The following is a 17,034-nucleotide window of genomic DNA, read 5'->3' on the forward strand; positions in this document are numbered from 1 at the left end:
GACATTGGTTGCCAATATACGCAAGGATAAATTTTAAGTTTTGTGTGACGTTTTTTGATATTCTATATGGCCAAGGACCACCATATCTGCTGGAATTAGTCTCTTTATTAGCAGATAGATAAGGACACATTTTGAGGAAGCAGTTTTACCTTCAATTTCCCTCCCCAAAACAAATTAGGTCATTTAATAGAATGCATCTTTTTATTATCAGGTACCTCTAATCTGGAATGGTTTACCGTATTTAATTAGATCAGAAGTTCAAGATACGGTTTTTAGGAAGCTTTTAAAAACATTTTTATCTTAAAATTAGATTATGATCTGTTTTTATTGTATTTAAAGGAATTTACTGGAATTGCACTATGTTTAACTGGGTCCATTTACAGTAGTTAATTTACTGTGATTCGCCATGAGCTCGTAAGGGCTTTGGCAGAATACAAATGATAATGTAATGTTATGGTGCTCTTATTTTCTTAAACTGATGCTTTTCTGCCTTCAGCGGATCCTTTTGTAAAGTACTGAGGGAACTGTACATACCAATTCTATAATAGTTAGGGCTCTTCAGCTTGGAAAAGAGATGGCTGGGGAGATATGATTGAAGTCTACAAAATCCTGAGTGGAGTAGAACAGGTAGAAGTGGATCGATTTTTCACTCTGTGAAAAATTACAAAGACTAGGGGGACACGCGATGAAGTTACAGGGAAATACTTTTAAAACCAATAGGAGGAAATTTTTTTTTCACTCAAGAGAATAGTTAAGCTCTGGAACACGTTGCCAGAGGATGTGGTAAGAGCGGATAGCGTAGCTGGTTTTAAGAAAGGTTTGGACAAGTTCCTGGAGGAAAAGTCCATAGTCTGTTATTGAGAAAGACATGGGGGAAGCCACTGCTTGCCCTGGATCAGTAGTATGGAATGTTGTTACTCCTTGGGTTTTGGCCAGGTACTAGTGACCTGGATTGGCCCCTGTGAGAATGGACTTTATGGACCATTGGTTTGACCCAGTAAGGCTATTCTTATGTTCTTACCTAAAGTACGGTGTCGGTTGCACACCAAAGTTTATAGAATAGTGGCAGGACAGATATTGTTGGATGAAGAAGACTATGTTGGACAGTTAAGTACTTTGTTTTTTGTAGAAATATTTCTATATTTTTCTTTTTTTGTGCTTTTTGGTTTTCTTCTCCAATTTTTTGATGTTTTTGTATGATCAGCTATGAATACCATCTTGCTAAAGTGTTTAGAGATTCTTCAGTTATCAACCAATTCTGCTTCAATTGTTTTTTGAATGATTATTTGCCACACCAAAATATTTGAGAGTTCTTTTTTGACCTTATTTGCTGATATTTGAGAGTTCTTTTTTGACCTTATTTGCTGATGTAGGGGGTTCAAATGACTCTCTTACGATAAGGTTGTTTTAAGAAAAAGTGGAGTTTTTTGGCCTATGATTAAGGTGTGCTTGTTTGACTACTTCAGTCTTGTGCTTGAATTGAACATTGCGCTTTGTGTGCTGAGGTCTTTTTCTCCACTTTATACCTGTAATTGACAAGCATTTGAACCCCTTCAGAAGAGAGTATAGGTGTAGGTTAAGGATCAATATTCTTCTTATTCTGGTCCTTTGGGAATTTTTTTCTGGGAACTGTACAACCCCCATCTTCCAGGCATAAGCATTAAATGTTGACCAAATTTGATTTCAGTTTTGAATTCAGCACCAAAACAGTCTGAAATTTGAATTCAGGTTTCAGCCAAAAATGCCGACGCAATTTTGGCCGAAACTGAAACTCTTCCTCCCCAACTCCAGTCACTCTCAGCCCTTCCCCAGGGAGAAGACCAGCCCACCAGTGGCATCGCCTCCTTGTAGGGCTCCCTCCTGAGCCCTAACCCCCCCCCCCCCACCTCCCTGGTGACAGCCCTATCTTTTTGTTGGTAAGTAGTGGGTCTAGCAGCATCCACACTTGCTCCTTCTCAGGCTCAACTCAGAAAATGGCTTCCAGGACTTTCAGTGGCAGTCTCACGAGACTGCCGTGGGAGCTCTCAACAGCCATCTTGAAAATGGAACCAGCATAGGAAGTGGGGAGCTACCTTCAGGTCTAGATCCAGGGGGGCAGTTTCATTTTCAGCTGCATTTTCTACTGAAAACATGCAGCCAATCTTGGTTGCAGATTTGGTTTTCGCAGAAACTGAAGATCCTGGTTTCATTCAGACCAGTGTATGGCAAACTGTGTGCCTCCTGAGATTTCAGGTGTGCCGCGACACACGGGAGGCGGAGAGGTGCCGGCGCTGGCTGACTGCCAACAGGACGTGCCTCGCGCGGCGAGAGGTGCGTCCTGTAGGCAATCAGCCGGCACTGGCGCCTCTCCTTCTCTCCAGCCGTATTCCCTGCCGGCACAAACCCCCCCCCCCACTGGTGTCTCATGGCCCGTCTGCACACGTGCGGATGTCGTGCATGTGCGTGATGTCATCACCGTGATGCCCTCGCACTTCCGGGTGCCTCGAGCTGCGGCCACGATCTTTTAGCGTGCCACAGCTCGAGGAAGTTTGTGGGACCCTGAATTAGACTATCGCCAGCATCATGACTACAAAACATTGATGGTTTTTTAAAAAATATTTTTCCCCTGCAGGAGATAAACCGTACAAGTGTGATCTCTGTGGTAAGTGCTTCAGCCGGAAAGACAAGTTGAAGATGCACATGCGCTCCCACACAGGAGAGAAGCCGTACAAGTGCAAGGACTGCGAGTATGCGGCAGTGGACAGCAGCAGTCTGAACAAGCACCAGCGCATCCACTCCAACGAGAGGCCTTTCAAGTGCCAGATCTGTCCCTATGCCAGCCGCAATTCCAGCCAGTTGACGGTGCACCTGCGCTCCCACACCGGTAGGTCTGTGCCAAAAAAACTTCAGACCTGAAATACGCCAATATATGTTTCGCTGTACTCTATCAAGAAAACAAATCCAGACGTTATAGAGAGCAGTGTATCGCAAACTAGCGTGCCGCGGCAGATTCCAGGTGTGCTGCGAGACGCCGGCGGGGAGGAGAGCTGCCAGCTTACAGGACATGCCTCTCGCGACGAGAGGCACGTCCTGCAGGCTGTCAGCCGGCGCCGGCGTCTCTCCTCCTTCCCCCGCACCTGTCCTCCGTCAGTAACCCCTACCGGCGTAGAAATAGGCGCAGGGCCGCAGCTGGAGTGCCTCCATGCACTTCCGGGTGCCCTCCAGCCGCGGCACCGAGTTTAATGTGCCGCGGTGTCAGAAACGTTTGTGGAACACTGTTATAGAGAATGGCATATTTTTTTAACTAGGGCTTCAAAGCTGACTCTGATTTTTCCCAGGTTGGGCTGATCTAGTCCTGGTGTTACCCCTGTTGGATGCAAAGCAATACAGCTGTACGACTCTATATGCAGGGTGGCAAATCCAGGACCGAACCAGCCTGTCTGGAAATGCTGGAGCATGAATCTGGGCACGTCTACATCTTGTACACACTGCCAAAACTCATTTCTGTGGCTGCAGAAAGTGTACTGTGTTAAAAAAGAAATGTACTTAGAAGTGGCACGCCCTGAGTGGGTATAATTTGGGCAGTGCTAGCTTACTACTATGCCTCTACTAGGCAGACTTTTTGTATATGATCTAATTGTCCTGTCTTTTCCTTCTTTTCACTGCATATTGGTGGGCTAGTACTTGAGGTTTCAGCCATCTCTACCAAGTGTCAAATATGCAGAATGACATCACCTGACAGAGAGTAAATAGTATCCTCACAGTGCAGCTCTATACAGAGGAAATTACTGAGTTTAGAAAATTGAAATTGGAATACAGTGTTTCCCCAGTCGTTCGCGGTTTGCGGTCCTGGTCATTCATGGTATTTTCTGACCGCGAACCGCCGACAAGGATAGAGCAGCCGGAGTGCCGGCGAGTGCAGGAAATCACTTGCGGTATGCTCCGACCGCCTCTTCCTGCACTAAGTCAGGCCTTATCCAATCAGGAGCTGCTTTGACACGCTGCTCCTGATTGGATAAGGCCCGACTTAGTGCAGGAAGAGGCGGTCGGAGCATACCGCAAGTGATTTCCTGCACTCGCCGGCGCTCCGGCTGCTCTCTCCTGCCCTTTTCAGTCTCCCCCATGAAAAACCGTATTTGCGGTTTTTCAGGATTCAGGAACCCCCGCGAATATTGGGGGAGTACTGTATATCATTTTTATAAAAGTGATTTCATATTGAGGGGGGTCTTCTCTTGTCCACAAGAGGTATCAACAGATGCAGTTTCTAGATATACTAGAGGAGGGGGTTCTCAACCCAGCCCTCAGGACACGCTAAAGCAGTCTGGTTTTCAAGATATCCATAATGAATATACTGTAAGAACATAAGAATAGCCTTACTGGGTCTTACCAATGGTCCATAAAGCCCGTAGCCCGTTCTCACGGTGACCAATCCAGGTCACTAATACCTGGCCAAAATCCAAGGAGTAGCAACATTCCTTAAAGAATCTCAAAAGAATAGCAAGATTCTGGAACCTCAATGAGAGCAACATTTCAGAGTTGAGATTGTGATGTCATAATGCCTCACTCAACAGCGCTCCAGAGCCAACCTCATCATATAAGATAAATTTGCATGTACTGCCTTCATTGTATGCAAATCTGTCCCGTGTTTATTTATTGTGGGTACCCTGAAAACCCAAATGGCTGAGTGCTTCCCAAGGACCGGGTTGAGAACCCCTGAGCTACACTCGCTGTATGCAGATATTCATTGTAGCTTTTCGGAAACCCAGCCTTGTTTGCAGCTATTACGGATCAGGCTGTAAGACTCCACAAAGTGCTTCCCTGGCAACACGTTCTGGTGACATTTCCGCTGTTGCATTTCCTACCAGGTCTGATTTGCTAGCACAAATGGTCCATCTGAATGTAAAAATATCCAACAGAAGACAGGGTGAAAAATAAAACCCCCCGCGTGGAACCAACACATAGGGCTCCTTTTACTAAGGTGCGCTAGGGCTTTAAAGCGCGGAATAGTGTGTGCTAGACCTTAACGCCAGCATTGAGCTGGCGTTAGTTCTAGAAGCATAGCGCGCGGTAATTTCCTGCATGCGCTAAAAATGCTAGCGCACCTTAGAAAAAGGAGCCCATAAAAGAGTGGGAGGTGGAACGGTATACGAGAACCAGAGATAAAATGAATAAATAGGTATCTATTAATTGAAAAGTTAATAAAACAGTCTTTTAGCAGATATTGAGTCCAATCTTTGTCGCAGGGGTGCCTCAGGAGTGCAAGAAACATCCAGTAGGTGGCAGTCTTATATTATCGATGATAAGATTGAGAATGCCTTATACAATTTTTCAGGAGCAGTGCCAGAAAAATAAAATCCCTCCTGGGACAAATCGTTGGTTCAAAAACTCTGTGTCGGCCCTTTTCAGACACTCTGACATAGAGTTTTTGAATCAACGATTTGTCCCAGGAGGGATTTTATTTTTATAGCCTTGCTCCTGAATAATTATGGAAGGCATTCTCAATCTTACCATCGATAGGATGGTGACCCATCAAAAGCGCGCCGGACATTGGCGCGCCAACAATCACACCCCGACATATGCGCTCAGGACAAATGGCCTATCACTATCAGGCCTTCCCGTTTGCGCTCTGATGGGGGTATGCAGGCCTTCCTGTTTGTGCTCTGAGGGGGATGTGGTAGGGGGGAACCCCCCCACTACACTTACAACTCCTCATGCTCCTGTTGAGGGGGGGGCATGGGGGGGAAACTCAGTACACTTCTTGCGCTCTTCTCCCTAAGCCCGGCTGTTCCACTATGATGGGGGGTGAAACCCTCCACACTACAATCGCACTCTCGTTCGGGGGATGCCGACATGGTCTCAATTTTAAGATTGCCCCAAAACTCCTGCTCCCTTTATGCGCGCACTTGTCGGTGCGCATTTGACGGAGCGCTACTGATGGTGTACCTAAAAGACTGCCACCTGCTGGGTGTTTCTTGCACCCTTGAGGCAGGCATTAATGCCAAAACTTGGACCGTGTTAGATCTGTAACAAAGATTAGACTCAATACCTGATAAAAGACTGTTTTATTAACTTTTCAATTAATAAATACCTATTTACTCATTTTATCTCTGGTTGACGTGTACATTTCCATCCCCACTCTATTAACATCTTAATGTAAGACATTCCGGGCTAAGTCAGTCTCGTGGTCCACCAAGTGGCCAGTTCTTTTATAAGTCCAGCAACACCATTAGTCATAATCTCATCCTCTCCTAAGGGCTCTTGCACATCTTGCCTGCTAACCGCAGTACAATCCAAATTTTTTTCTCTTTTGTTTTAATCTTCAGCCCTTTGTACCCACAGGCAAGTCTGTTTTTCAGGATATCCTCTGTGAATATACATTATCTGTTGACAAGCATATGGTCTAACAATAAGGTGAATTTTCATATTTTTATTGTGCTGATAATACCAGACATGGATTTGAAAGGCCAGGATTCGAGCCTACCAGAAAAGAAGGCTGCTTCAAAATCTCTGTCCCAGAGTGGTAGTTGTCACATCTTAGACCATCTGAATTTTTTTAATGTTCAGTTTTTTCTCTCTTGGACTTCTGTCTTTATTATTATTTTTTTTGTAGATACATAAGTGGCTCCAGACCCATTACTGGTATCTAAGAGCCTGACTATCATCACAGCAGACAAAGATTTTTTTTAATTTTTTATTGAGCACCACACAGCCCTGCATGAACCAAGGATGCACATATCTTAAAGGTTAAAAAAGAAGATGCCCGTAGCTTTCTCCCTCTACCCCCGCCCTTTCCACCCAAGTCCTTATTAATCTCTTGTTTTAGGGCACATCAAGGTGATAACTAGAATTTTGCTTCCTAAGCTGCCACAATCCATCTTTCTCTTCAAAGGTCAAGCGAAATGCAGTAACAGTTCCAAATGCTTGTCAGCAAAAAAAAAAAAATTATGAAAAAAAATATACCTGCCATCATACAAACTTTTCAGCAATGCTTGCAGCTTGTGTTTTCCCTGTAATAATGTTTTTTTCATCCTATGTCCTCCAAAAATCCAGAAGGTTGGAACACAATTAAAATCTTGAAGGCTGAGTATCACATGGATACACGTATAGACACCAAGAAATTAGATTACTGAAGGATAAGCAGAAACTATAAAACCAGGTTAATAATATAGGAAAGGACACTTTAAATACTCTAAAAGGACAAAAAAGCCACAAATTTAAAAAGTAATTTAAGGTCCCTCCTTTTGCTGCAGGAAATGCAGAATTTTCCAGCCATACTTGTATTTCTTTTAAAATTCTACATGGTACCTTTAGTCCTCTTATTCCTTTATTTTGGAACGTTTACCGATTCTCCTTTGCTTGATTTAAACTCTCCCTTCCTTCTAAAAAAGGGATTAAAGAATTCAAGATCTTCAGTCAATCTTTGGTCTTTAAATTCTTCCAACTCTAGAATGATCTCCCTCCTTTTTTTTTTTTAAAGGAGTTCCAGTTCGTTTCAATTTTTCCGTAAATCTTTAAAAACTACTCTATTTGCCAAACATTTTGAAAATTAATTCTTTTGAAATTTTGCTATTATCTTCTATTTATCATTTGTAAATCATTCCCTGCTTATTTAATTGCTGTAAACCGAGTCGAGCCTTCTCAGAATGATGACTCGGCATACAAAGTTAAGCTTTAGTTTAGTTTTAGAAGTAATTCTATATACTGTGCCTTGTTAAGTATAAAAAACAGAAGATAGCGATAGTTAAGCACCAAAATTAGGGTAAATTGGCAGTTACGTGGGTAAGTGCACTTAGGAGGAATGGACATGGCATAAGTGATCACACCTAAAGTCGGGCACATTACTGTGTATTATACTAGTATTCTATAACAGATTTATTGCACAAGCACACCATTGTAGAATGCTGGCCAAGTGCCTAAATTTTAGACACTTAGGCCTGGATTCTGTAACACCGCCATTGATGGCAGCTGCTGATCACATGTCAATCACACGACGGTGCTGATGGTACAGAATCGTGCCACTGCCAAAGGTAGGCGCTGGAAATGTAGGCCAGGATTTTCCTGGCCCACATTTCTGGGGCCTACCTATGACGTGAATCGCGCCTCCTTAGGTGCTTTAGGCCGCCCAATGCCACTTCCAGTGTTAGCCACGCCCACTTCCTAATGCCACTTCCAGCGTTAGCCACGCCCTAAAGGGCCATTTAGAGAATCGGGATCTTAGGGCCAGATTCTCTAAAGGGTGCCTAACTTAACCCCCCCTCCCCTTGAACTAAACCACAGTAGAGGTTTCTACTGTGACCCAGATTGCTAAATGTTCTGACGCTTATAGAATTTCTATGAGCGTCAGAGCATTTAATGCTCTGGGCCATGGTAGAAACATCTACTGCGGTTTAGTAAAAGAGGTAAAATCCCCTCAATAGCCTTAATAATTGAAAAATGAATTGGGCGATAGACATCTAGCCGACTCTATAAAAAGTAAGCACTTATCACGTAGCACCTAATGCCTAAGTGGGCAGTGGTTCGTTTGATTTTTGGCCTGAGAAAACATGACCATGTGCTCCATTTTATCAAAAAACAAAAGGAATTGACCCCGAAATATCCACAAAGAAGAAAATCCAGAGAAAACCAAAAAACCTCTGTGGAGTGACGATGTTCCTAAATGGACTTTATTTGAAAGTGTCAAAGTTCCAAAGGTACACTGAAATCATCCACATAAAATAATTCCATCCACATAAAAATAAATCATCCACATAAGAGCCTTAAAGGACCTAGTCCATTGCAAATGCAAGCAGTGTCTCACTTCCGGTTCACCACACAATTGTTTCCCACGTACTCACCTTTATAGGACCCCCAGGGACCCCTGAAGAAGACTTTTTGTCGAAACGCGGACCATGTTGGGTCCTGTATCCCTAGCAGACTAGGTCCTGTAAGGCTCTTATGTGGATGATTTATTTTTATGTGGATGATTTCAGTGTACCTTTGGAACTTTGACACTTTCAAATAAAGTCCATTTAGGAACATAGTCACTCCACAGAGTTTTTTTGGTTTTCGCTCCATTTTATCAACAGTTGCATTAGTTGCCTGTTGAGGCAAGAGTACGGTTTAAGTTTGGTTGTATTTGTTTTAAGGCCTTGTTTGGTCTGGCTCCTATTTACCTGTCCTCATATTTTGAACAGGATCACTTGAGGTCACTATCTCTTTGTTTATCCAACCATAAAATCTTGCCGATATAAGAGATTTTTTGACAAACTATTTGCGTTTCAGGCAGGCAAAATGAGTTCATGGCTATGTACCATTACTTATCAGGCTTATTCTTATATGCCTTTTAGAAAACTGTTGAAAACTGATAAATTTGTAAACTGATGTTTCAATCTTGATTGGTAAATTGTAAACTGATATTTTAAATTGTTCTTTTTAGTATGATTTTAATGTATTTTGAAGTCAGTTGCAATTCACTAACTGATTGTACAGTTCTTCTGCATGTGAACCGCCTAGAACTATGTGGTGTGGCGGTATACAAAAATAAAATTATTATTATTATTAAGCACCGCTATAAGTGCGATTCTCCAAAAACTTAGTCTCCTGAAATGTAGACCTTTAAATCCCTCACCTACTTTTCCGGTGCCTAAGTTTTTACATAGGCGGTGTGGTTCTATAAATGGCGCCTAAGCATGACTGACACATGGCTGGTGCCATTTTTCTAGACGCTGGCTGATTTAGGCGTCACTTACACAATCCGGGCCTTAGGACCCCCTTTTACAAAGCTGCGTTTATCGCGGCTTTGTAAAAGGGACTCTTAAGTTTTAGCGTCCTTTATTGAATTGATCCTCATGGATAAGCAGCATAAAATCTGTTTTACTACTTGGGTTCTAGCTAGGTACTTGGGACCTGGGTTGGCCACTGTTGGAAACAGGATACTAGGCTTGATGGACCTTCGGTCTGTCCCAGTACAGCAATTCTTATGTTCTTATGTGAGCTGAGTATAGGACAATCAAGCCATTGTGACATCACTATTGAGGTTGGCTCTTAAGCATTGGCAGAGTGAGGCATTATGACATCATAATCTCAGCTCTGGAATGTTGCTATTCTTTGGGTTTCTGCCAGGTACTTGTGAACTGGGTTGGCCAGTGTTAGAAACAGGATAATGGACTTGATGGACCTTCGGTCTGTCTCAGTATGGCAATTCTTATGTTCTTATCACACATCCACTGCATATGATATATTTAATATACTGAAACTTAAATAGGGAAAGATGTGAGCATGGATGAAATTTTTTGTTGTTATTTTTATTTTTTTTTCTCCTTAAATAATGAAACCTTGTTACTGCATAGATTTGGATCTCACTTTTAATTACATGTCATATCCAGATCCAAGCTCAGTGTGACTTTATAGTCAGATACGCAAGTTATTTCCCTGTCCAAGTGGGTTTCTGATCTAAAACGTTGTAGCTGAGTCAGTGGAGGGTGGTGTGACTTGCCAAAAATCAAAACAAACATTAATGAGAAATTGGATTTGACCCCTGCTTTCCCTGGCTCTCATTCTGCTGTTCTAATCTCTAAACTGTCCTTCTACTCTCGTATATCTGGGTAATATAGTCATTAGAGCACATCAGACTGTTTTTGAGTGCTGCCATGTTGGTTATGTGCTGTTCGCTGCAGATTAAAATCTATAACCTGCCATTTTATGCTCATTCAAAATTAAAAGTTAATAAAAGTTTATAATAGGCCACATAATTTCTCCGTCTGATATATGCATAAGTTGTTCCAGTTTTCAAAAGGGTAAGTATGTGCATACTTGTTTAAAAATTATGCCACTGAAAATACTCGTGTATTTACCCTGTTCTGTGGTATCCTCTTAAACCCAAACTCTGTCCAGCCCCACCCTCAGAAACACTCCTGGGAGCAGTGGCATAGTAAGGAGGGGTGGCAGTCCGCCTCGGGTGCTGTCTTGGTGAGGGCACCTGTATCCATCCTTTGCTCCCCCGCCCCCGCTCCTTAACCACTCCCCCCACCGCACAAATGCCTTCAGTTCCTGGGACAGACCGAAGGTCCATCAAGCCTAGTATCCTGTTTCCAACACTGGCCAACCCAGGTCACAAGTACCTGGCAGAAACCCAAAGAGTAGCAACATTCCAGAGCTGAGATTGTGATGTCATAATGCCTCATTCCACCAATGCCTAAGAGCCAACCTCATCAGTGATGTCACAATGGCTTGATTTTCCTATACTCAGCTCATATAAGCCTAGTATCCTGTTTCCAACAGTGGTCAACCCAGGTCCCAAGTACCTAGCTAGAACCCAAGTAGTAAAACAGATTTTATGCTGCTTATCCATGAGGATCAATTCAATAAAGGACGCTAAAACTTAAGAGTCCCTTTTACAAAGCTGCAATAAACACACTGAAGCCAATAGGCTACCGCAGCTTTGTAAAAGGGGTCCTAAGGCCCGTATTGTGTAAGTGACGCCTAAATCAGTCAGCGTCTAGAAAAATGGCACCAGCCGCGTGTCAATTATGCTTAGGCACCATTTACAGAACCACACCGCCTATGTAAAAACTTAGGCACCGGAAAAGTTGGTGAGGGATTTAAGTCCCCCCCCCTCATACCTCTATTTCTTCACTGGTGTGAACAGCAACCTCCAATCTGTGTCGGCTCTCCCTCTGATGTCACTTCCGGGTCCCGCACCTAGGAAGTGATGTTGGAGGGAGAGCCGACGGGGGCAGCAAGTTGGTGATGTTGCTCAGGCCAGGGATATTAAAAGAGGTACAGGGTAGGGAAGGGGGGGGGATGGAAGGAGGCAGGAGGGGGGGCACCTCTCACCCTTGCTACACCACTGTCTGGGAGTATTAATTTTGCAGCTGCAGAGTGGTCAGTAGTCTCAGCTTGGTTTAAGACAGGGCATCCCATAAGAGTCCCACCTAGAGCAAAATATTTCAGAATTGCCTGCTTCCCCCCTACTGGCCACGCCAACAAATTCACTTAGTCTGAGGTGACCCCCCACTTACATGAACTCAGGGCCAGTGATTCTTTGGATGCATCTGTTACTGGCTGACAGACTGCGCTTTTAAGACCTCACTGTGTTCGTTCCACTAGCGATTCTCCAATAAATCTCTTCCTCTGCCACTTTTCCCAAAAGTAACAGTCTCTATAAATCTCTCTTCTTTCTCTCTCCTTGTGCTCTGTGTCCTTGGTGATCCTTCTTTGGTACACCTGGAAGCAAGAACAGGGAGAGATTTATAGAAAACTTCATAGGGCACCGTTGGAACCAAATTATGAGACCGGACCCATTCAGTTATGCTAAATCAAAACCATAACTCTCAAGTGAATACCTGGTGAGCCAGTTGGGCCCATAGACACGTAGACTTATTATTACCACTTGTAAAGTACAGTAAGAAGGATGTCAGTACAAAGCATGCCAAGTCTAGCAGAAGCTGCATCTCGTAGACATTTTCCTATTTCAGACTTTTATTTTAGTGATGTGGACAGTCCTATCTGCATTTTCTTCTCTGAATTTTGGAAATAATAATAACTTTATTCTTCTATACCGCCATAGTCTTGAGACTTCTAGGCGGTTCACACTGGCTTCCGGTAGCACATCGAATAATATTTAAACAATGTTTACTCATCTTTAAAGCCTTAGAACATAAAACTCCAGCCTTTATATTTAGACTTTTAATACCTTACACTACCTCTAGATCTCTTAGATCTCAAGACCAGCACCTACTAGTAATTCCTTCACTAAAAGTTATTAACACAAGGCGTAACACAATCTTTTCCATAACAGCCCCTCAATCTTGGAACAATCTTCCACTGTACCTAAGACAGGAAAAAAACTTAGCTAAATTTAAGTCTGAACTTAAAAGTTTTCTATTTATAGATGCCTTTAATGACTAATTTTTCTTTTCGCATTCTTAATTTTAAAAGGTCAATTGTCTTTGTCTCCCTTCCTACTGTTTTTCCCCGATTTAAAGATTTTAAAATTGAATTAATGATTTTAATACTGAATGTAACCAGTAAATAATTTTCCTTTTGTCTCACCATAATTTGTAGATATACCCTTTAAATGTAATGTTATATTTGTATTTTAGATATTCGTCTGTTTAATTTAATAATAGTAAGTATGTTACCAAAATTTTTTTTTATTTAACTGTACATCGCCTTGAATTTTGAATAGGCGATAAATCAAAAATATTTAATAAACTTGGAAACTTGGAAGAGAGCTGGACAGTCAGCGAGTTACAATATGTTGAAGTCCGGGATACACATTTAAAATATTACTTCTAGTTTTCAAAGCCCTAACCTACAAGGAACCACAGTTCATTACCAGGATGCTTACTCCATATAACGCAGTTCGAACTCTTCGGTCATCCTCCAATAATTTATTAACAGTTCCATCCTTGAAAATAATCGGAACCAGAAGACAGGATATGTTTTCGGTTATAGCACCTTTTCTTTGGAACTCCATTCCTCAATTTATTAGGAACGAAAAAGACCTTGTCTCCTTTAAAAAAGCCCTAAAAACTTATCTCTTCAAAGACACTTTTAATCTGTGATTTTCATCAGCCAAATTTTTTATTTTTTTTTTTTCTCTTAACTGTTTAACTTACTATGTTAAAGTCCTATTCCCCCTTATGTTATTTTCCCTTTTATGTTTTTCAACTCATTAAAAGAAATTGTAACTTTTTCCTTCTTCCCTTCCCGACTCATGTATAGTCTTATTTAGTTTGTCCTTTATTTGTTATTTTATTAGTTGTTATATTTTAATTTGTACTGTACATCGCTTAGGAAATTAAATAAGCGATTTATCAAGCATTAATAAAACTTGAAACTTATATAGAAACTTACTGGTGCACGGAAAGGCATGCAGTTGGCCAAGAGAAGTGCATCTTGCGACCTAAATGCACATGTACTTGAGTTTGCTTTTGTACCAATGTTACCACCTGGCAATTCTCCCCTTGCACAACTAATCACATCCACCCATTCTAGAACAATTTGGAACATGGCACGCTACTGCACAACTATGGGAGGGTCTTTATTTTTCTGTTGATGACACAGGGCGGGATTCAGTAAATGGCACCCAAAGTTAGATTCTGGAAAGATCCATGCTAAACTAGTATTCTATAAAAGACCATTTATGCCGTGTGCCTTTTATAAAATGGATTCCCACACCCAACTTTTTTGGGGTGAGGAGTTAACGCCTGCTGAAACCTGGTGTAAATCCTCGTCCCTAACTGATGACAGTTGGGTACAAAAATCCAAGTATTTCATAACATTGCACCTAATTTCTGAGAATGCCCCTCACCCACCCGTTCCCCATCCCCCCTTTTGAGTTACACATTATGAAATTTATAGAATAATGACTACGTCAGATGTGTGTGCAGGTCTAAACTGATGCCAATTAACTCCAATTAATTGATTGTTGACACCTCGTTAATTTATTAATATCCACACACAGCTGCCCTGTACACCCAACTGTGGGCAATGTTTGGGCCAAAAGTAGGTATACAGTATTTAGTCATTTATTTCTTGTTATTGTACAGGCATTGAATAGATATAATACACTACTGAACGATAATCAAGTAAAAGCAAAACAATGTACTCATTATAGACCGCCTGGGGCCCTTACTTCGTCACTGCGCTAGGTCTAGTTTTCAATTTCTGCAAGCAATCCATGCCTTGTGCCTGTTCATTGCCTGTTTTCTTGTTTTGCAGAGCAGACTAGTTCACAAATTGTTTATATTGCTGGGGGAGCTTCCCCAGTACCCCCTTCCTTGTCATGGATTTGTTCAGGTAAGTTGCTTGGCTTTGGGAGTGAACTACAGGGGGTTCTAACTCTCTCTCTGAGGTGAGAGGAGCATGTGCTCAGAAAAGTATTTGGATTTCTGCAACTCCCGGATTGCAGCAGGGGATCGAACGGATTGCTTGCAGAAACTGAAAACTGGGCCTAGCATGCGGAATCCTCCAGATTATCAAAGGTGAAAACCTAATCTTTCAGCAGCTGTCTTCATATTAATGGGGCACCTTTGACTAATGGAATTGTTTTCTTCCTGGATGTATCAGTTTAGGGAAAGGGTTTGAGAAAAATTGTATCCGACCTGTGTCTGTGTGACAGAATAAAGTTGAAACCAATTATTTTGTGCCATAGAGCATTGGAGCTGATTATCCACTGATTTTCTTAATGGGTTTATGCTGAATAATTGTTTTGACATGTTTCGAGGGAGCAATTCAGAGCATTTTAGGGAAATGAAAGGAAATGAGCCCTATGGCATGTTGTGTCCTGTGCTGCCCTCTAGGTGTGTTTGTGAACTGGTCTAATTCAAGAAATATCTTGTCAACAGGGGATGCGCCTTTTCACTGTCAGCTCTGTACTGCCAAGTTCAAAATCAACTCCGACCTGAAGAGACACGCGCGTGTGCATTCGGGCGAGAAACCGTACAAGTGTGAGTACTGCGAGTTCCACTGTGCCATGAAGGGCAACCTGAAATCCCACGTGCGCATCAAGCACGGCTCAGAAAACACAGTGCAGTGCCCGGAGTGCAACTTCCGGTGCGGGAACAAGACGAGCCTGAGGCTGCACGTGCGATCCCACCAGCCCGAGCAGCCGGTAAAGTGCCTGGACTGTAGCTATTCCTGCTCCAGTAAGGCAGCTCTGAAGGTGCACGAGAGAATCCACTCCGTTGAGCGGCCTTTCAAGTGCCAGTTCTGCGATTTTGATACCAAACAGCGGAGCAACCTGACCACGCACACGAAAAAGACCCACCAGGACAAGGTGAAAGCCAAGAACCTGACGCCCGAGAAGAAAGATGTTGACCTACCGAAACCGGCCACCTCTCGCCAAGCTGCCAAGCTGGAGGCTAAGAAAGCATTTAATTGCGACTCGTGCGACGCCTCGTTTGTCAGAGAAGACTCGCTGCGGAGCCACAGAAAGCAGCACAACGGGTGCCAGGATGCTAAAAATTCGGAACTGACTGTTTTACAGCTTCAGATGGATCCCAGTAGGGAGTCTAATAATGCTGTCGATGTCGGACATCTTGAAGTCCCACTTCAGTCCAGGCAGGATACGTCCTACAGTGAAAGTATCATCAAGGTCATTGTGGGTCACCGGGTGTCCCAGGCTAACGTACCATTGAATCCGCTGCCCTCCGGTTTGGTGAGCGCAAATCAGCAGGGCATGGCTTCCAGCAACCAGCTGGAAATTCTGCGGCAGGTTGGGTTGGTGGCGTCGGCTCAGCCCGTGGGATCTCAGCAAGAGGCAAATTCGGTTGAGCAGCAAACTGTTCTTCTCGCCACCACTGACCAAACTGTTAGCGGTTCTCTGCACCAGACCCTCATTTCCACTCCCGCTGCAGTCCCAGGCGTCAAGTCTGTGGGAAGCCAGATGCTCATCTCTAACACGGGGATCAGCTGCTCTAGCCTGGATGGCCTTAGTGCGTTAATACAGGAGGGAGCCACAGAAGTGACTGTGGTTAGCGACGGAGGAGGAAATATTACTGTATCCACATCAAGTTCAGTGCCCCCTCCCATTTTTTCTGCCTCATCTCATGCAGAAGTCCCTAAACTGGCCTGGTCTATCATTCGAGATGAAGTGCAGTCCACTTTGCTGTGCCCTGCGGACTCCATACCAGATTAATTTAAAAATAAACAAAAGTCTTTTCTTTACATTACAGTGGCTAGTATCATATTAAGCGGTGGGGTAAATCAACTGACTTCAGTAGAGGCTTGTTTTTGCCAGTTGTCTCCTGTCAGTAATGATCTCTGGATGCTTTCAGTAGTTATAAGTCTCTGCTAAACAGAGACAATAAGGATGTGCACTTAGCATGCTGTCAATTTGTTTAAGGCCCTTAAACGTTTTCATGCTTGCAAGATCAATTGTGCTTGCTTAAACTTATGAATTAATGCCTGTGCAACTGATTTGTGACTTTTGTAAACTTTTAATACGCACACACAAAAAAAGAAACTTGTTACAACAGATTTTGAAATGAACCCAAAAAAATACCTAAAATTTGGGGTCAGGGAACCTGAAAACACAGCAAAATATTATGGGCCGTGCACATTCCTTAT

General features: G+C 42.9%; 1 protein-coding gene across 4 annotated transcripts in view; it reads left to right on the top strand.

Moving 5' to 3' along the window:
• Positions 1-16,632, top strand: part of ZFP64 (ZFP64 zinc finger protein) — a 39,081-nt gene extending 22,449 nt beyond the window's left edge. For all 4 annotated transcript variants that reach the window (XM_033914331.1, XM_033914333.1, XM_033914334.1 and 1 more), the window contains 2 exons: positions 2,612-2,863; positions 15,312-16,632. In XM_033914331.1, the coding sequence (XP_033770222.1) occupies positions 2,612-2,863; positions 15,312-16,603 (1,544 nt within the window). In that variant the 3' untranslated portion in view covers positions 16,604-16,632. The remainder of the gene's footprint in view (positions 1-2,611; positions 2,864-15,311) is intronic.
• Positions 16,633-17,034: the final 402 nt, after the last annotated feature.

The sequence above is a fragment of the Geotrypetes seraphini genome, chromosome 11 (genome assembly GCF_902459505.1).
Source record: "Geotrypetes seraphini chromosome 11, aGeoSer1.1, whole genome shotgun sequence".
NCBI lineage: Eukaryota > Metazoa > Chordata > Amphibia > Gymnophiona > Dermophiidae > Geotrypetes > Geotrypetes seraphini.